The 21,673-nt window shown below is 35.3% G+C and overlaps 1 protein-coding gene across 1 annotated transcript; it reads left to right on the top strand.

Moving 5' to 3' along the window:
- Positions 1-2,253: 2,253 nt before the first annotated feature.
- Positions 2,254-20,716, top strand: pex7 (peroxisomal biogenesis factor 7). The gene is made up of 10 exons (XM_059513479.1): positions 2,254-2,577; positions 2,657-2,714; positions 3,144-3,294; positions 3,386-3,463; positions 3,675-3,783; positions 8,296-8,402; positions 9,047-9,160; positions 10,446-10,501; positions 13,719-13,818; positions 20,387-20,716. The coding sequence occupies exons 1-10, from the start codon at positions 2,472-2,474 to the stop codon at positions 20,450-20,452; spliced, it is 945 nt and encodes a 314-aa protein (XP_059369462.1). The 5' UTR covers positions 2,254-2,471; the 3' UTR covers positions 20,453-20,716.
- Positions 20,717-21,673: the final 957 nt, after the last annotated feature.

Raw genomic sequence — 21,673 nt, forward strand, 5'->3', positions numbered from 1 at the left:
AAACCATCATTCCATTTGCTTTCACCACAACAGATCGTGGAATTTTATGAGAGAAAGTAATTGTTTTCCCAGAGCATAATTTAAGTTCTTGAAATTGTATGGTGGAAAAAAAATATTTGTGTTCTTTTATGTGTTTTTCTAATAATGCAAAAGAAGCCAATGAAGTGAAACAAACAACTGCAATTATAAGTGCCACTTCAACAGTTATAAATCTGTCGACAAACTTTAAAGACATACTCCACCCCAAAATGAAAATTTTGCTATTAATCACTTACCCCCATGTCGTTCCAAACCCGTAAAAGCTTTGTTTGTCTTTGGAACACAATATAAGATATTTTGGATGAAAACCGTGAGGCTTGTGACTACCCGTTGACTGCCAAGTAACGACACTGTCAAAGTCCAGAAAAGTATGAAAGACATCGTCAGAATAGTCCATCTGCCATCAGTGGTTCAATCTGAATTTTATGAAGTTTCGAGAATACTTTTTGTACATGAAGAAAACAAAAATAACAATTTTATTCAACAATTCGTCTACTCTGCATCACCGTAGCACCATTTTGGAGAATATCGCTGAGCGCAAGCAGCGTATGGAATAGTGTTGAATAAAGTTGTTTTTTTCAAAATTTAAAATCGATTCATCAAATTCAGATTGAACCACTGATGGACTATTTTGACAATGTTAGTCAGGGTGGAGTATCCCTTAAAAGTATGCTACAAACACATTATGAATAAAACACACACCAACATTCAACATTGTTACATAATCATCATCAATTTAACATTTTTGTTTGTAAAAACTTTCAATGCCAAATTTGACACTGCAATGATTTCAATTATCACTGTCAAACATTTTAGATAATGTAAAATATGTCTAATGTGGTAACATCTATGTTTTTGTTGGTCAAAAATATATAAAAAAGTAATTTTTAAAAGTAACTACAAACAACTTTAAGCTAAAAAAAAAAAAAAGCCTTTTTAAATATGTTCACTTTTGTTTATAAAATCTGACAATGCCAAATTTGTTGATGCTGCAACCATTTCTAAGTAACCTTTAAGAAGTTCTCATTGGATGTTTACTGTTATTCAAAGACAAGGTCCCTCAAGGTCCCCCTTGGTCCCTCAGGGACAGCTCAAGTCAAAACTTATGTAGCTATTCTGGCGGGCGTGAACAAACCATCGGTCGCACTGCAGTAGTGTGCACCACATGAAAGCACAACAACACCAGTCACTCCTCCCCAAGATGGGTCTTTATGCAGGCCTAATCCACTCCCTTTATGCCAGGGTCTGTTAGACAGATTTACATTAGTAAATCACTGTCACACCATTAAATTCCTTAAGAGAAAAAGTATCAGCATTTCCAAGTGAATGGGGATTAAGGCAAACAGCGCCTGCTACCCACCGGCAATCATGGGAAAAGTGCGGGGCCATAAATCCGCCGGTTATCTGCTTTAGAGCGGCTGGTTCTCACGCCGGGCCCCTGCCTTTGAAGTGGCCGTCATATAAGGGTGCACATGATCTCCCCAAAACATCACACAGGCAAAGAGTCAGCGCTGTGAACATGGTCAGTAAGCCTGTCAGCTTCATTAGTTTCCACACATAAAAATGTTTTAGCTACTACAAGATGTGTTTCATGCTCCAGGCCGCAGGATAAAAGCAGCATATATATGATCATAGTTCACATAGATCATATTCTAGGCTCGGGGGAACAGGATCAGTCATTTTGACTTTTTAACTTGAACTGTTTGGTTATTATCTGTAACATTTAATACACTGAAGAGGATGTATTGAGGATATGACAGTGAATTTTATAGATAGATCATTTAATACCATGGTAAATATCAAATGGTTTTTCCTTCACTTTACCACCACAGTACGTTTTGTATAGGAACATTATTAACAAAAAGTAATTTAAGAGAACAATTCCATCATTATGTTTAATCTTGATGGCACTACAACGTCAAAATATTTTAAATGGTGAGGTGTGAAGTCTGAAAAGACAACAAATGGGTCTTCACTAAAGAAATGCTGCCATCTGGTGCGAGATAATTTTAAGGCGCAGATTGTTTTTCATTTAGTCACTCGTTTTTGCGACTACGCGCAATTAGCATTTTTCGAAATATTTCCTGCTGTAGTTTCTATTTTATAAAATCACATAAAATTAAAAGAAAAAAAATAACACGATACATTATATATTAAACTGTGTTCAAGACGTCATCCTCGTCTGCCCAATCACAGCTTCGCGTTTTTTCAGGCAGTCAAAACACGGAAGTAAACATATGGTATACACATGTTTTGCGCTAAATGTAACAACATTGCAAACGCATTGGTTTCCTGATGTAATTTACCGTTTTATTGATGGTTGAGAATTTATCAAGCTTTCGCCGTTGTCGACAAATGTTTGGCGTTTTACCACGAAATATATTATTTATCGTGAATACATTTTTTGGTGGACTTTCGAGTTATAAAAGAGTATGAAGTCGTTTAAATCTCCAGGCCGCCATGGATATGCGGTGGAGATTTCACCTTTTTTGGCTTCTACGTTCGCCTGTGCGTCATCGCAGTATTATGGAATAGCAGGTAATATTTGGAATATTGCATGAACATACATAAATGAAACTGGCATAAATGCCAATGAAAACTCTTCGTGTTTTTTTAGGATGTGGGACACTGTTTGTGCTGGAGCAGAGAGAGGCAGATGTTTCACTTGTGAGGAGGTAATTTGTTGGCCTTTTTTAAGACTTAATTTTTTTTTTAATACAGTGTTTTTACACGCACACACGCACGCGCGCGCACACACACACACACACACACACACACACACACACACACACACACACACACATATATAGTGTGTGAGTCAATAAATAATAAATAAGCTTTACATTGATGTATAGGCTGTCAGGATAGGACAATATTTGACTATTTTAAAGTCTGCAATCTGAGGATGGAATCTGATGCAATCTGAGCATATATATATAATTTTATTTTATTAATGTATTTGTTTGCAGTAAGTAATTACAATATAGGGTAAATTTCTTAATATGTATTTAAGGCCACCGTAGATGCATGCAGAGTGTCAAGAAGAAGTGGAGATGTGACTGATCATTAAATAGAGGTTGAGTATCTTTCTGTCTCATACACAGTTTTGACTGGAATGATGGGCTCTTCGATGTGACATGGAGCGAGAACAATGAACATGTGCTAGTGACGGGAGGAGGTGATGGATCTTTGCAGATCTGGGACACGGCCAACCCCCAAGGTCCTCTGCAGGTGCTGAAAGGGCACACACAAGAGGTTAGTTCACACCCTCAGTAGTTTATCTTAAAGCTCCCTGCATTTAGCACTTCATAACTTCTGAACTGAAAAACATCTGGCCTTGGTGTAGGTGTATTCAGTAGACTGGAGTCAGACACGGGGGGAACACCTGGTGGTATCGGGATCGTGGGACCACACAGCCAAAGTGGTAAGTGGAGTTTGTTTAAGAAGGTGAATATATGCAGACATTTTTTTAAAAATCAGACTTAGTTCAATTCTTAACTAATGCTAAAAATGCAACTAACCTTTAAAATGAAGATGAAACTCTTTCTTTCTGTGTACTGGGGATCAGACATACTGGAAATGTTGTTACTTGTTGGCATAAAATGAGCGTCATGGTTGTCCTGTTTTGCACACAGTGGGATCCGGAGCGATGTCAGTTATTGAACTCCCTGCAGGGTCATGAGGGTGTTATCTACAGCACAATCTGGTCTCCTCATATCCCAGCATGCTTTGCTTCAGCCTCAGGTAGGAAAATGAGCTGTATCTGTCCTTCCATGAAGTTTGAAAGGATTGCTGCTTTACTTTTGAAAATGACTGTGTTGGGATGCAGATATTAGAGTAGACTACGGATATTATAGGGTGATAAGACATGCATAACAAAATGGTACCATGTGGCATGCCAAAACAATCAGAATCAGAATAAGCCTTATTGCTAGGTATGTTTATACACATGAAGAATTTATTTGGTGAAAGAAGCTTCCACAGCACAAACAGAATGACTACGACACGACACAGATAATAAAAATAATAAAAATGTAAATAGACCATGAGTTTTATTTCTAAGAAAAGCATGTACTGATAAAATCTTTATTAAAATCCTATTAGACGACAAGTCCATTTTACCAGTTCAAGGATTGTTTTGCTAATTATATTGTGAGGGATGGGAGAGGACAGGAAATTAAGAGTAGAAAAGGGAAAATGGGATTGTGAAACCATGTTATTTTAGCATCACTTATGTATTGTTATAGTTTTATTAATATTTTGGTATTATGTTTATATATTTTATATAATTTTAGATAAAGTTATTTTAATACATCAAGTTACATGTATTGAAAATGAGAAATATTGCTTTGGGAACTAGCTGAGATAAAATATATTACTTTTTTATTTATTTATGTAATTTCAGTTTATTTTATTTCATGTCTTGATTTTGCTGTAATATTTGGCTCATTAAAATTGCATCACAGGCAAATTTGACACTTGAGAACAAATGACACTAAATATGAAAACACAGTTTGTGTTGATATGTAGCACCATTTTACATTCTCATTCCCCTCAATATAACTGACAAATTTTCTTTCTAATAATAAGACAAAATTTAGTTATAGCAGATATTACATTTTGGCAAAGATTGAGATTGTATATATATATATATATATATATATATATTGGCAAAGATTGAGATTGAAGATATATATAAATCTTTCACCCCAAGAGGTCAGCAGTGAGCTACTACCATTCTTTGGAGCTTGCAGATGCCCTTTAATTAAAAATTGTCTTTTAGTTTTGCATTAATTTAGTGCAATTAATTAGAAAATAAAACAGAAATGAACACAGTTATTCATGCACACATGTACAAAAAATCCCTTTCTCTCAAAAGACAAAACAAAACATATAGGTGTTAATATGAATAAGTAATCTGCTTTTTGTTGCAAGTAAATTAAATCTTTAATTGACCTAGAAGCCCTAGTTTTGATACATTTTGTGCTTGGCAACTGCATTCATGGTAGAAATTTTTGCATAATCATGATTACATAACAATGGGTGTTTTTTAAATCGTACTCTGAGTCTACACAGTAATCTGTGTGTTTGGCCTTGTGTAAGGAGGACTCACAAGGGTCTCACGAGTTCACATCTCTCTCAGATGTAGCAGGAATTGGAGACCGCATTACAACTCTAAACACCAGGCTTTACCAACAGAGTTGATCAGCTCCAAATGACATTGGACCTGCGGTAGCCACTTACTGCTGATCTTAACTCTCAGTGCTTAAACAAATAGTTCACCCAGAAATGAAAATTGAGCCATCATTTACTCACCATCATATCATTGAAACACTAATGACTTTCGTTCTTCAGTGTAGCACCAAAAGGAGAATTACATCTTTTTATTATGTATTTTATGCATGAATGGTGTAAAGGAGTCAAGGGCCGCTTATAGTGCATCAGGCAAGAATGACTAACTGTGAATGCATATACACTCACACAACCCATCTATGGTTTAGAAATAGAGATCATGTACAGGATACTCATCCATGTTCCTTTGTATTAATTTGGCCCCTCTTCGGGAGCTGTGGTAAGTATGATACCCTCCTGTGCTGATGGAGGACCCTTTTCTTTTGCTATAGTATGTTGATACCATGTGTGTAATGAGATGTGTCTGAAAATCAATACTAAACCCTAGCACCATGGCAAACGCTGAATGTGATCGTGGCAAAAGTGGTTTCTGTGAAATGCTACCTCAGCAAAAGATGTTTAAGTAATAGATATGCTAGCTTTTCTCATCACATAAACCTCTTATATAAGCATACAACAAAAAGCCAGCATCAGGTTTATGCTTTCCACAGCTTTCCAGCACAGTTATAAGAGGACTGATTGTGGCTTTCTGCAAGCTTTATGTTTATAAATAACCTCTTTCATGTCTTTTCGACCCACAAATGCCAAATTGTAGTTTTGTGGGAAAATATTTCATGATTCTTCTAACCAGTACTTGCGTAGACACTGATGTCAGACAATATGACGTCAAATAATTAAACCACCATAGCTCACAGGTTTTGGTAAGATGAAAAATATCCTGAATTTTCAGGTTCATGCGGTGTTGTATAATGTTGAATTGTGGTTGTATGAATATATAAACAAATATAAATACTAAAATTCTGGTTAGAAACGTTGAAAAAAATCAACTCTTAATAAGACATTGTGTCATTATGCCTCTGTACTTTGAAAAGACAGTTTCAGCACCTCCCTTTCTCAGAGATTTCACTTCCTCCCCGCTTTATGCAGTTCTCCGGCCGGGATGCCAGGAAATCTTTAATGCAAGATGCTTACATGCCAACAATCTCAGTAAGAGATCTGTTCTGCAATAATTAAAATAGAAGTGCCTAGAGCAGACCACATATCACAGTTATTATTAAACTCGAGCTCATTGAAATATTGAAATAATTAATCTTCCTCAAAACCTTCAAACACTTTTCTCTGAAATCTACAAGCTGCCTCCTACGAACATGTTAAGACCCTTTTTGTGATGTTTTCTGATATGTCATCGTCAACTGGAGTGGTGTAGCTTTGGACTTGAATAAATTATTTTCAGACAGTTAATGGTGACAGGGTTTACTCTGTATTAGGATTATCATAATTAAAAAAATGTGCTTTTATGTATTTTTATGGTGGATTTTTATATTTCAGTCTGCATCTATGACAAGGGTAAAATAATCAAATCTTAAAACTATTTTTTTAAAATTATGAAGGCATAACAAAGAAGCTTAAATCTGTTTTAATTAAAATCATATTAGGGCCCATAGGTGAAATGCAGTCTCTTTGTCCTGATGCTACTATGTTAGCAGAAAATGGAACCATACCGCAGTATATTGTGATACAAAACCACTTTTCCTAGAGTACTTGAAAGTGTTTATGTGATAGACTTAATTTATTGTCACTCCCTGCGGGTCGCATTTCAGAGTGGCTTTTATTTATTCCATCAGTTGGAGATCTTCAAATCAATAAGGGTTACAATAGTCATTGGCACAAGCCTCCTGAGATGTAATTAACTAAAGTAGGGCTATTCATTTAAACAACGAGCTATTGGATCGTCAAGTAAATGCCACATACTTTGAAGCCATTGAGAAACTGAGATTCATGTTTTGTATTAATCTTATTTGGACTTTTTAAAAATCTTACCTGCATATTAACTCCAGATCTGTTTTATATTCACAGAGACAAGCTAGTCCGTTATTATTTGAGCTGTTATTCATGTCTGTGCCACAAATGGTGCAAGATGAGATGCATAACATCTTTGTTTTTGTTTTTTTGCCATAGTAATACTGATGCTTAACTTGAAGATTAAATATTAAAGGGATAATCCACCCAAAAATGAGTTATTCATCCTCATGTCATTCCAAATCTTTCTTTGTGGTACACAAAAGAAGATATTTAGAAGAATGTTCATAATTAAACATTTTCCGTTCCCACTGAATTCCATTGTATGGAAAAAAAATAAGTAGAAATCAGTAAGATTTAAAACTCTTTGGATATCAACACTGGGGTCAAAATACAAAATATATATTTTTGTGCTCAGCATAAGAAAGAAATGCGTACAGGTTTGGAACGACATGAGGTTGAGTAAATAATGACAAGAGTTTTTATTTTTGTATGAACTATCCCTTTTAAGTTGGGTCTATGTGCTTTCCAGATTTTCATTAATATGGTTATGCTGTGTTTATGCAGTGCTCACTTAATTTGTTACGTATAGCTATTTATTGAATTTTTTTTTAGGTTATTCAAAGTGGGACCTGCAGTTCTGGGAACATATGCAAATTTTCGACCAGGTTGTTAATGCTACATTTATGCTTAAATCTATGAATACTTATGCACCGTATACAGCAGAGAAACCCCAAGTGACTGATTCTTGAGTCTTTCGCTGTTTGTTGATACTGCTAACGTTGCAACATGTAGTGACTTGAAAAAAGTAAATGTCTGGACCATTTACTGCTTACTCCAGAATAGAAATGCTGTGCTTCAAGAAAAAGGTCCGATAGAAGGCATAAAAGAGATACGACGAGAAATTCCCTGTAGAAATCTGTAGCCTGTGCAGTATAGAGGACGGGCCATCAGTGCCTTGCCCTGGGTCCATTCATGCTGACTGTAAGTGGCCCTTGAAATTACTTTAATGGTTCAGAGGAGTGAAGACCAGGAATTTATATGAGAAATTTTGTGGCTTTTTAGAAGATTTAAAAATCTGAGACTTCTCATCTCTGTCGCTAGGGGATGGGACACTGCGAGTGTGGGATGTGAAGGCGGGATCGTGCAGGCTGGCTGTCCCAGCGCACAAGACTGAAATCCTCAGCTGTGATTGGTGCAAATATGACCAGGTGACTATTTCATTCACTCACTATCTGTGATAAAGTTTGTGATACAGTATATAAAAGTGTTTATTGTACTGAACTTTCTCTGAGCACATAAAAAAGGCATTACTCCAGTCTTTAGTTTCACGTGATCCTTCAGAATTCATTCTAATATGCTGATTTGATGCACCAGAAACATTTCTTATTATTATGAATGCTGAAAATAGTTGTGCGGCTTAATATTTCTGTGGAATTTTTCTTTAGGATTCTTTGATGAATGGAAAGTTCAGAAGAACATCATTTATTAGAAATATTTTGTGAAATATTTTTGAAATATTATATTAAGTATTATATTATATTAAGTATTTTGTAACATAAATGTCTTTACTGTCGCTTTTCATAAGTGTGTCCTTGCTGAAACGTTTTAATTTCTAAATATCTTACAGTCTCAGAATTTTGAGTGATTTATAATTATTCTGATAGAAATTGGAATTAAAAAATGTTTTTCTGAGATAACCGTATACCACTTGTAACATAGTGCCATGTGTCATGTGACCAATAATCTAGCATACTGCTTCTATTAAATATATATGCAGTATATGCACGATAAAGTATATAGTGCACAATAATATTTCATTCCATTCAGATTGTTATTCCTCTCATATTCTCAGAATATTCTGGTCACTGGAGCAGTGGATTGCAGTCTCAGAGTGTGGGACCTACGTAACGTGCGACATCCTGTAGCTCAAATGATGGGCCATTCCTACGCCATCCGTAGAGTAAAGGTATTGTAGTTAGATGGTCAACTTATTCCTGGGATTCTAGTTTAAAAGCTGGCCTGATTTTTTTCACAGAAGTGTGTCACTTAATAAAATTTGGAAGGTAATGCAAACGATGTGTAAAAGGGGCCGTAGTGAGAAATCATAACAGTTCAAAATATCGAGTTGGATGAAGGGTAAAGACTACAGCTGCCAGTCAGTGTCACATTAGTTTGTTCATTGCTTTTTTAATTAACAAGTCTGTTGAACATTAATGAGGCATGCTGCAGTGTCTGTCTGTGTAAAACTAACAGTGTATTTCTGTACAGTATGTGACAGCTATGGATTTTCGTATATATACAGATTATCTCTAGGGATCTGCTAAACTGAGTTGGAGAAAATGTGAGCGCTTGAGTGTCCAAACACTTAGCAATTATGTAGATTATAGAGATCGGTACACTTGACCGGTATACTGTCAAACCTGTGGACCCAAAACATACACAAATGCTACAAATTTTATGTCACACGAGGAAGCTTATACCTCCAAAAGGAGCGATGGGAATAAAACCTGCTTCAGCTGGGTCAGGGTGAAATCACAAGCTGTTTCAAGTTAATGGTTTTGCTCTCAGCTTTCAGATAATGTAGAGAAAAATAGCATGTGTGAAATAAGGAGCTATGAACTGTTTATTGCACTGGGAATACAGGAGTGCTGAGAAGCATGTGATTGAACAGCTTTGAAATGAACACTGTTTATTCTTATTATATGATTATTGTGTCTTCTTATACTGGATCACTGATAAAGAGGCATATTGTCTTTCTCATTTGCTGTTCTTTGAAAACTCCTTCTGTAGGGTCATGATAATATTGGTGCTGTCATAATTTAGCTGATATCATTAAAACACTCAGGCAGAGGGAGAGTCAATCAATAAAAACATGTAGATCTCATTTTAAAGTTCATCACATTATTTTAGCTTGCTAATAAGTAAAGATTTTGCCTGATGGAATTGATGTAATAATTGAAATTCATTTCACACTAAAGTCTGATTGCAAAAAAAAAAAAAAAAGTCAGATACTTATCCAGTTTATTTTCATATATAAAAGTGACCCATGTCATAAATGAACATTTGGACATTTTAAAACTGGTTCGTCATCTAAAATGATGAAAGGATTTGGGCCACATTCAGCTGTAGTGTAAATATAGCCTAAATGCCAGGTCCCGTTTTAAAGCAGTGTTCATTGATGTCCATCAATTTTTTTTTTCTTCAGCAGCCACTGTATATTAATTCCTATTTTATGTGTTTGTCATTTCTAGTTCTGCCCATTCTATAAGACAATCCTAGCATCCTGCTCATATGATTTCACCGTCAGGTAAGCCACATTTTTGACTACAGATGCATCTGTCACATTTAATCATTAAATAGAAAATTATAAACTAAATTCAGATTAAGCAACATCACATGAGCAGCAGTGTAGTTCTTCTGAATATCAGCACACCAGCATGGTTACAGTTGTGCCATTTCTTTTATACTGTTCTGTAAATAAGGAGGTAATCAAAAATTGTTCAATTAAACTAGGGGACTGGTAAATAACTTGATTAATTGTATAGGATAAAAATTTTACTGAAACAGTTCGTCTTCCATCAAAAATCACATGAAGTGGATTTCACATTTCTAAAGACCTTCCTGCATTGTCCAAATGCTCATCCATGTTGAGGGCATGAATGAATGGTAAATTGTCTGCATTGCTGGCACATTACCAGAAGAACGAATGCTTTTGCCATAAAGCTGGGTTGTAAAACCCATTGATCTCATTTCAGGGTAGACTGGTTTATTTCCTTTTGCAGTGAATGCATTCTGTTAGTGCATGGTTGTGTTTTTATCGAGCGTGGAGCTCATTTTTTAATTGGGGGAATGATCTTTGTAAGGGCTGTCAAGGACATATCAGCAAAAACACAGTAGTAAAGCAAAAGCAAATATTTGGCTTTATTTTTTTGCCAAGCTTGCTGCCTAGTTGCTGTCATTTCATAAAGGAGCCACATTTTTCCAATAGATTGTATGCAAATATGCTTTAGAAGTCTTAATAACCTTTAATTGTGATTTGAATGTGAAATACATTTTTAGGCTTTTGAAGAACACACACATTATAGTCTTTAGCAATCTTTTTTTCCTACCTCGTGACACCTAGTAATGTTCTTACAAGTGAAGCTCTGCCACATCATTTAAGTTAGATAACTTTTTCTATGTAAAAATTAAGTTGTAATAAAAACACTGCTTCTCATTTATGTTTTTTGTACTAAAAACATGTGACTGACAGTATGTCGATAAAGCTGAACCTGGAACATTTTTTTTTAAATAAAGTTAGTCTATTGAACTCCTCCAAACAGGTCAAATGGGAACACCATTATAATTGATAAGGGGATGGATAGTTGTTTTTCTTAAAGAGTGACAACAGGTCTTTGCCTTGGCTGTTGGAGAACGATAACACAGAGTACTTTAACTGGGTTGACAAGCTTTTAAAATGAGAATTGACTCTCATATTGAGTAGTGGTTGCCACAAGTGGTCTAATTAGAGGTGAGCTTGATTTTTCCTTCCGATGCTGTTTGTCACCTTATTGTTTAAACGCTATCTATTTATCTAAGACTGAAGGTGTTTGTCACTAAATGCGCCAGCCAATCAGTACTTGGAAAAACACTGCAAGTTTTTGTACTATGATTAAACCAGATCCCTATTAAAACAAGACAAAGACTCATTTATTATATTGTTCACACTTCCAAAAAGCTAATTTAGTGGTAATGTCAAGTCACCTTTATTTATATAGCGCTTTAAACAAAATACATTGTGTCAAAGCAACTGAACAACATTCATTAGGAAAACAATGTAAGTGTATGTATACATTTTTAATATTGCTTTTAATATTTTTAATTAAATGGGCTGATAGTAACCATTGACTACAATTTATGGGTGTGTCCAACTTTATGCAAATGAGTAGAAACACATTGTGACAACAATCAATGAGAGTAAAGGAAATGTTTAATTTCTAAACAAAACAATGCAGTTTATATATTATGTAATGCATTTTAACTCGCAATAAACTTCTCATTTATGATCAGATTTTTTATAAGTGTGAACAGTCCTTAAGAAGTACACAAGGAGCCAGTTATTACTGTAGGCTACCTTAGTAACCTTAGAAGTTCTGTTTTATATTTGTGTTTAACTTTCAGTTTGTTGTCTTTCTCTCAGTTCATTTAGCATGAATATAGACAATTAGCTTTAGATCTAGTATTTGCGGTTTTGCTTTCATAGAACTCAGCACTATTGATTACAGGAAATTTGCTGTTTGAACAGACAGGACAGATTAAGATGCTATCTAATTTGTTTTACCTTCAGAGTAAACTGTGATAATACCAACCGCAAGGTAATTACCAGAAATGATTTCCACAGGAGGAACAGCTCAACATTAATCTTTTTTGTTCCCTTTGCAGTAAAGAGAAAATGGTGTTTATTTAAAAACAAAGACTTTTTAAAGGATTTACGTTCAAAAGAACTTGAGCCACCTGCTGCCACACACACACACACACACATGCACACTTAGCTGTTTACTTAACCCAGTCCATGCAGTTGCTCTTTTAGATCTATCAGGTCTCGTTTACAGCAGATAAAGTTTCCTCTTTCATACATAACAGCTGGCTTTTCTGAGCTGCTATGACGGCACATATGTGGTAGTGCTGTACAGAAGGAAAAGTCTTTCTCTGTGTTATTTAACAACTAATTAGGCAGGGATATTGATTTTTCTATATTGTTCTTTGCTTTGTGTAAGGAGCTTTCATTCTTTATTTAAATGATGACAGTTTGTTTAGATTGATGCATTGCTTTTAATGAAGTATGACAGACATCAGTCATCCTGTTGATTGTACAGTATATGTATCTAACAAAATAGATTTCACATAAATACATGCACAAACTGCATATATGAGGTGCATTATAGTGTTGCCGGTGAATTTCTCTCAGTATCGGCAATTTCCAAAAACATTTGCCACAACATACTCTTATTGATTTTAATTGTGTGGTTGGATTTTAATTTTTTTGTTTGTTTTTTTTTTTTGCGCACATTTTTCACATTTTCTGTGCTTATTGTTGGAAAAAATCATGTGAGTCTAGTAATTTGGCACAAGTTTGTCTTAACACATTGCCATTTTTACTTGATGAGTGATGTTTGGTGCTGTTTTAGTGCCCTCTGAACCTTTAACACACATCCAGCATGTTGATGCCACACTGGCGATTAATTTCAACATCTCTTTCTAAAGACGTCCACACCCTGAAAAGCTGTCGTCCCACTGTGCTTATAAATAACATCCTTCTCTTCTGCTCTGTGGTAATGTTAGTATTAATGCCTGCCTAATGTTTTCCTATAGACAGGGTTTTTTTTTTTCTTTTTTCAGAGAGGTGATTTAATTACATTTGCTGAATGGATCAGTCAGGGCCTGGTGAGCCAGGGCTGCGTCAGGGCTTTGAGCTGCTGCCCCGTCAGAGAAGACAAACTGCTGTTCAATTAGCATGATTGCCTTCTGCTGCTCTGCGTCCACAGATTCTGGGACTACTCCAAGAACCAGCCGCTGCTGGAGACACTGGAGCACCACTCAGAGTTTGTGTGTGGCCTGGATTTCAGCCTGCACATCCCTAACCAGGTAATCTCACCAAAACACAGTGATGTAGGTCACACCTATTGACTTTAGCTGAAAATAACAATATGAAAATAAGGCCTACTGGTCAGTGCATGTGCAGCTCCCAGTTCTTTTCTGCCACATCCTGCCACTTCCTCCCATGCTGTCCTTTCAATAAGTGACACAAAGGAAATTAATATTTGGAGAAAACAATGTAGTAGCTTTTTAAATAGTGCAGCAAAAATAACTCAGAGCAACCTTTTTATTTAAGTAAAGCTGGTGTTATTCAAGTATGAGAGAATTTAGGTAGAATGTTTTAATAGCTTTACTTCAGTAGTAAAAATAGAACATTTTAATAAATAAAAAAATTTAATGTGCATGTTAAAGATGATGACCCAAATTAAAGGTTTCCTTTGAGTTTTCAAGGGATTCATTGAAATTGACAGTTCAAACTGATTCACAGAAATGAATCGAACTGAACTTATAAATCAGTTCAAGCTGTCCATTTCAGTCAGTATTATGCATTAGTTGAGTATCATTGAGGTACTATACTATACTTTTAACTTAATTATTTTAACTTATAATGTAAATTTTACTATACTTTTAACTTAATTATTTTAACTTATAATGTAAATTTTAATTGTAAATTTTGTTGTGTGTCTGTCATTCTTATTCTTATAAGATTTTTTTAATATGTCAATTTAGATTTATAAATTTTATTGTCATTTTATTTTTTTGTTATTTCAGTAGTCCTACATCACTACATACACTAAATGAAAATTACAATTGTTTATTTGGAAGCTAGCTAAAATATATATATTTTTTATTTCTGATGTGTATTTTATTTTAAGTTATAAATTATTTTAGTTTTAATTAACTATAATATCCTTGCAGTTATTTATTAAATATTGCTGATTTTTTTTTTACAACCCGAATTCCGGAAAAGTTGGGACGTTTTTTAAATTTTAATAAAATTAAAACTAAAAGACTTTCAGATCACACGAGCCAATATTTTATTCACAATAGAACATAGATAACATAGCAAATGTTTAAACTGAGAAAGTTTACAATTTTATGCACAAAATGAGCTCATTTTGATTTCTGCTACAGGTCTCAAAATAGTTGGGACGGGGCATGTTTACCATGGTGTAGCATCTCCTTTTCTTTTCAAAACAGTTTGAAGACGTCTGGGCATTGAGGCTATGAGTTGCTGGAGTTTTGCTGTTGGAATTTGGTCCCATTCTTGCCTTATATAGATTTCCAGCTGCTGAAGAGTTCGTGGTCGTCTTTGACGTATTTTTCGTTTAATGATGCGCCAAATGTTCTCTATAGGTGAAAGATCTGGACTGCAGGCAGGCCAGGTTAGCACCCGGACTCTTCTACGACGAAGCCATGCTGTTGTTATAGCTGCAGTATGTGGTTTTGCATTGTCCTGCTGAAATAAACAAGGCCTTCCCTGAAATAGACGTTGTTTGGAGGGAAGCATATGTTGCTCTAAAACCTTTATATACCTTTCAGCATTCACAGAGCCTTCCAAAACATGCAAGCTGCCCATACCGTATGCACTTATGCACCCCCATACCATCAGAGATGCTGGCTTTTGAACTGAACGCTGATAACATGCTGGAAGGTCTCCCTCCTCTTTAGCCCGGAGGACACGGCGTCCGTGATTTCCAACAAGAATGTCAAATTTGGACTCGTCTGACCATAAAACACTATTCCACTTTGAAATAGTCCATTTTAAATGAGCCTTGGCCCACAGGACACGACGGCGCTTCTGGACCATGTTCACATATGGCTTCCTTTTTGCATGATAGAGCTTTAGTTGGCATCTGCTGATGGCACGGCGGATTGTGTTTACCGACAGTGGTTTCTGAAAGTATTCCTGGGCCCATTTAGTAATGTCATTGACACAATCATGCCGATGAGTGATGCAGTGTCGTCTGAGAGCCCGAAGACCACGGGCATCCAATAAAGGTCTCCGGCCTTGTCCCTTACGCACAGAGATTTCTCCAGTTTCTCTGAATCTTTTGATGATGTTATGCACTGTAGATGATGAGATTTGCAAAGCCTTTGCAATTTGACGTTGAGGAACATTATTTTTAAAGTTTTCCACAATTTTTTACGCAGTCTTTCACAGATTGGAGAGCCTCTGCCCATCTTTACTTCTGAGAGACTCTGCTTCTCTAAGACAAAGCTTTTATAGCTAATCATGTTACAGACCTGATATCAATTAACTTAATTAATCACTAGATGTTCTCCCAGCTGAATCTTTTCAAAACTGCTTGCTTTTTTAGCCATTTGTTACCCCCGTGCCAACTTTTTTGAGACCTGTAGCAGGCATTAAATTTTAAATGAGCTAATTAAGTGGATAAAATTGTAAAATTTCTCAGTTTAAACATTTGCTACGTATTCTATGTTCTATTGTGAATAAAATATTGGCTCATGTGATTTGAAATTCCTTTAGTTTTCATTTTATTAAAATGTAAAAAATGTCCCAACTTTTCCGGAATTCGGGTTGTACTACTTGAATTTCCAATGTGGTTGTTTTAAATTAAGGTAGTTCTGATTGGGCAAAAAACACCTTTTTTATTTTATTTTATTTTTTCTATTTCAAAGCAAATATGTAAATATAAGTTATATATCAAATATTGGCAAATTATTGATATTGTGCTGAGTTATATCATCCAGTCTTACTTTAGTGTTTTTTAATGACATCTGTTCTGATGGACCAGTGGCTCGTAATTGAGAAACTTAAATTAATATTTCCATGACTCCATCTGCAGCTATTAATTTTGGTTAACCCTCACTGTACGGCCTGGTCTGTTGACCTCACTTCACCTCTGATTTTGATCTGTTGCTCAAAACAATCATCTGCAGATAGGTGGCATGCCTTGTTCATAGAGCGTGTACAAGGAACCTGTCACGTACAGCAACAGAGCACTCAGCTCATTGAGATGTGGGGCCGCGGTCCTCAGGGGAGCCGGTCCTGTCTGACGCCAGCACTCACAGTGATGAAGAAAAGTCAGAGCAGTCAATGAGCCATCACTGAGCTGACAGAAGACATCTGCAGCAAACCCCCCAGCTCCATAGTGCCACTTTGCCATTTTTCTGAGATTTACCTTTGAATACCTCGCAACCTATAGGTCACCTCAAATCCTGAAGCCTATGAATATGAACATCTTCTGTTCTGACTGTTTATGTGGAGCATGATGGCTTTGATTAGATTTCAATGAATTAATTAATTTTATGCAGTCAAGGAAAATAAGTTATGATTTACTTTAATGCAGAACTGAAAAAGAAACTGTTATATAGCTAACTGAAAATACACTGTCAACCAGTATTTGCATATGCAGTGTATTTTTGTTTGTTAGAATATTGTGTCAAAAGTTTGGAGTCAGTAAAATGTAATGTTTTATTTAAAGAAAGAAATAATATCTTTGTTACATAAGAATGCTTTTGCATATAAATTTTGTTCTTTTGAAATTTGTATTCTTCAAAGAATCGTGAAAAATGTTTTACCCTTTCCACAAAAAATACTACATGGCACAACTGTTTTCAACATTATTAATTAGAAATGTTTCTTAAACACCAAATCACTAAAGACTGGAGTATATATTATTTTTATTATATATATAATACATTTTAAATAATAAACAAAATATTTATCTAATAAAGCAAAAAAAACAAACAAAAAAAAAACAGCCCCAAAGTTTTGAATGGTAATGCATTATATATTGTGTATAATGCAATTGAAATAATAAACAAATATAATAACATGTGACCCTGGACCACAAAACCAGTCACAAGCAGCATGGGTATATTTTAGCCAACAATGCATTGTATGGGTCAAAATTCTTGATTTTTCTTTAATGCCAAAAATCACAAGGATATTAAGTAACGATCTTTAATTAAGTTTAGTAAATTGTCTACTGTAAATATATCAAAATCTAATTTCTAATTGGTAATATGCTTTGCTAAGAACTTCATTTGGACAACTTTAAAGGCAATTTGATCAGTATTTAGATTTTTTGTACCCTCAGATTCCACATTTTCAATTCAGTTAAATCTCAGCCAAATATTGTCATAACCTGACAAACTATACATAAATGGAAAGCTTATTTATTCAGCTTTCAGATTATGTATGCATCTCAGTTTAAACTTTTTTTATTGACCCTTATATCAGGTTTTGTGGTCCAGGGTCACATATAATATAAATATCAATATAATAAAATCATAAAGTGAATAATTAAGTGTTATTTTTTATTTGATTGGATAATTTTGAAAAATCTTTTGCTTCTGTTTCAAACCCTTTAGATTCCTTCTTGTGTTCTCAAAGCATCCTGATATTTTCTGCTAAAATTATTTATATTGTTTACTGGGTATAACGCCATTCAAATTTTTCAAGGCTTTGCCATTACCTTCACATCTCATTTTGATAATGTAGAGTTTCCTGTCAATCAGAATGCAAATTTGGGAAGTGTTTAAGCTCACTTAGATGTCTTGCCCATTTCAGAGTATTTTGTAAGTCTCTTAGAAGACATGATGTGTCTCTTATCTTAATAGTACTCAACCAGAAAAATCTCTGGACCGCAAGTGCATCTGAGCCAAATTGCAGGATTGGAAAAATTATGTAGGTATGGATTCTCTCTTATTGTTAGTTCCGCATGGGGTGTAAGTGCAGCTGTTGGCAGGCTGCAGGTGGTGTGGGTTGTTCCTGCAACGCGAGGGCAACTGTGAAGTGCTTTTTCTACCGCAGTCTCCCTATTCGCTGCCAACCATTCACACAAACGCACACACATACACACCTTGTGCTACTCGTACTCGCTGTCAATATTCAAGCCCACAAATCACCCTGAGCCATTGTTAAATACACATTTTACAGTCAAGGGGGATCAACACCACCAATGTCATTTATTAGTGGATACGATTATAGGTCAATTTTGACTATTCCTAGCAAACGACGTATCAGTTTAAAAAAACACATTCACAATGAAAATGTATTCTTTTTTACCCTTTTGGTTTGATTGATCACCTCTGCTCAGGTTTGCGCACAAGCTGAATCTCTGTACAGTCATTATGCCTTTGTATAAAGTGAAGTCTTTAAATGCAGTAATTATACTGTAACCGGTTGTTAAGAAAAAGCCCAGCTCCGACTTCATCTACACCTACAACAGGTAATGCATCATACCTTTACACTTTTTGACAAGAACCTAAAACGTGTCTCTCAAAAGAGTATTGTGTATTGTGTGTTCCTAACAGATATTGTTCCTCAGATGAGCAGAGCAGAATCACATTCTTGTTCTCTTGCCTCCAGTTCTATTGAGCGTTGTGTTATCAGCTGACCACACGTTCACTCCTCGCTCCTGCTCTCTGCATCTGTTTCTTCTGAACTGTTGCCTGCTTACTGGCACTCAGTCTCTGTTTTGTATTTTGCAGTCAAGTAATTAATGAAAGACTTTTTCTCCCTCAATGGGTGAGTCACAGGCTTTCTGCTGGAGCACTCTGGAGTAATGAGATATGGAGAAAAGGGAATGGAACATCACTATATCACTTTCACATTGAGTTGAATTTTGTCTGTTAGGACAAACTGTGCCTTTGAAGTTCTATTTATAGGAATATGGACATGAACAGACTTGTGAATAGTTCATGATTTTTTTTTTAACTGTATTGTTAAAGCCAAGCAAGTTTTTTACTTCAAAATGTTGCTTTATTTCAATATGATATTTGCCATTTCATTAATTAATTGTGAATTTCACTAGAAATTTAAGAGTGAAAGTTGTTTCTACACCTTTTTTAGTGTTGTGATTAATATCTTATGCATATATTAATCATTATATGTTCTTATGTCAGCTGCCCATATTCAGTTTGTCTTGATATTGCTATTACAAATTATAATGAGGAGAATATAACAAAAGTACATTGTTAACTGTACAAGGTACAGTATCAATTTAATGTCCTTGCACAGGCAAAAAGAGATGCTTTAAAAAGTCTTTGAAGCAGCATCAAAAGAAACAAACAATTTGTTGGTTAAACAACATTATTTTGTATTTCAGTAAAGCAACACATGCATAAAAATCTCTTTGTTTTCCAATATCAAGGGTGCTCTCTCAGCACTGCAGACCAGTGGGGATTTCTTTCTCTCCTTTTTTTGTTCTGACTTGACCCTTGTGGTGACGCAGTAAGCTTTGTGCTTTACATGAATTTGGTAGATTTATTAATGGCGTTTTTCAATGGCATTAAATTGAATTAAAAACAATATCTTAAAATACATTGCATACTGTATGTATCCAGTCAGTGGTGGAACTTTTTAGCTTTGTCATTCTTTCCAATCAAGCAAGAAGTCTGCAGATAGGTCATTAACATAATAGAAAATGTTCCATAAAGTGAATCTTTTTATTTATTTTTTATATGACCCTTTTAAATTGATGGGCTTGTAGCCAGTTGGGTGGTATCATTACCAGCATCCAGCTATAGAAAGTGTTTAAGCTTGTCTGACCCAAAGCTTTTAAGTCCTTATCTAACTATCATATTTTTCTACCTCAATCACGTGGATGCAGTTTTAATCGTGTGACTGTGGCCTTCTTCACAGGTTGTGGACTGCTCTTGGGATGAGACTGTAAAAGTCTTCACCCCTTCATGCCTAGCTGCCCTATAGGAGGTTGGTGCACCATGGAAAGATGTTGCTGCAAAGCACAGGGGAGCCACAGCTATGTTTCAATCACAGGTGCAGAGTTTGCCAAGATTTCACTGCAGATTTCCTAATGACACTATTAAAGGAGAACCCATGGGATGCATCAGGAGCATTGCGTCAGGGGCACTGTACAGATGAGGGGCAATCTCATGCTGTCACTGAGTGTGATGTTATTATAGGGTTTCTTAAATGTATAATGAAACTAAAAGTTTACCTTAAAGGGATAGTTCACCCAAAAAAAGGAAAATTCTGTCATTAATTACTCACCCTCATGTCATTCCAAACCCATCGTTCACCTTCAGAACTGAAATTAAGGACAGTGGTAAAACAGTCCACGTGACATCAGTGGTTCAACTGTAATTTTTATGAAGCTCCAAGAATACTTAAAACAAAAATAATGACTTTATTCAGCAGTCCCTCTCCTCGAAATCACTTCTTCCGCCATTTTCAAGAGTACCTCTGCATTAACAGAAACAATGCATAAGTGTGATTCTGATGACGTACAACTCACATGAGCTGAGCCTTGTTTATGTGCAGAGGAAAGCAATGCACATGTGTTGTGGTACTCTCGATAATGGTGAAATACATGAATTGGAGGACAAGAATTATTTAAAGTCGTTACTTTGTGCACAAAAAGTATTATCATAGCTTCGTAAAATTTACAGCTGAACCAGTGATGGACTTTTTTTATTGATGTCTTTATGTTATGGTCTGGGGACATTTCAGTTATACATTACTGTCTATGCAGGGTCAAAAAGCTTTTGGATTTCAGCAAAAATATTTACATTTTTGTTCTGAAGATGAATGAAGGGCTTGGTTTTTACACAACATAGTTTTTGGGTGGACTATTCGTTTAAGCAGCGAGTGCCTTGGTGTATTAAACTCATTGGTAGATTTTGTAGTATGCATATGTTGTTCCTTACTGGTTTGTTAAACTGATATTAATAAATCGATGCAATCTGTCATTCTCAACTGGTCAAATCCTGAGCCTTCCTTTTAATCTAATCAATACCACTCAGTTTATTTTAAAATTTTAAAAGTTTAAGAGTAGTATAATGTTATGAATAAGTACTGTGCTTGTATAACCTGACAGCAAGGGAATCAATTATGGTTTTTCGATATATAATGAATATCATAGGCCCTACTGATGTAACATTTTATATATACTAGCCTATATATTATGCA

Source organism: Carassius carassius, chromosome 27 (genome assembly GCF_963082965.1).
Source record: "Carassius carassius chromosome 27, fCarCar2.1, whole genome shotgun sequence".
Taxonomy (NCBI): domain Eukaryota; kingdom Metazoa; phylum Chordata; class Actinopteri; order Cypriniformes; family Cyprinidae; genus Carassius; species Carassius carassius.

What these genes read in the sequence shown, in the direction of transcription:
- pex7 (XM_059513479.1), top strand. Translation starts at nt 2,472, where the DNA reads ATGAAGTCGTTTAAATCTCCAGGCCGCCATGGATATGCGGTGGAGATT. An exon ending in TGAAAGGGCACACACAAGAG is followed by an intron (nt 3,295 to 3,385) that starts GTTAGTTCACAC and finishes GCCTTGGTGTAG; the next exon opens with GTGTATTCAGTAGACTGGAG. An exon ending in GCCTGCACATCCCTAACCAG is followed by an intron (nt 13,819 to 20,386) that starts GTAATCTCACCA and finishes CCTTCTTCACAG; the next exon opens with GTTGTGGACTGCTCTTGGGA.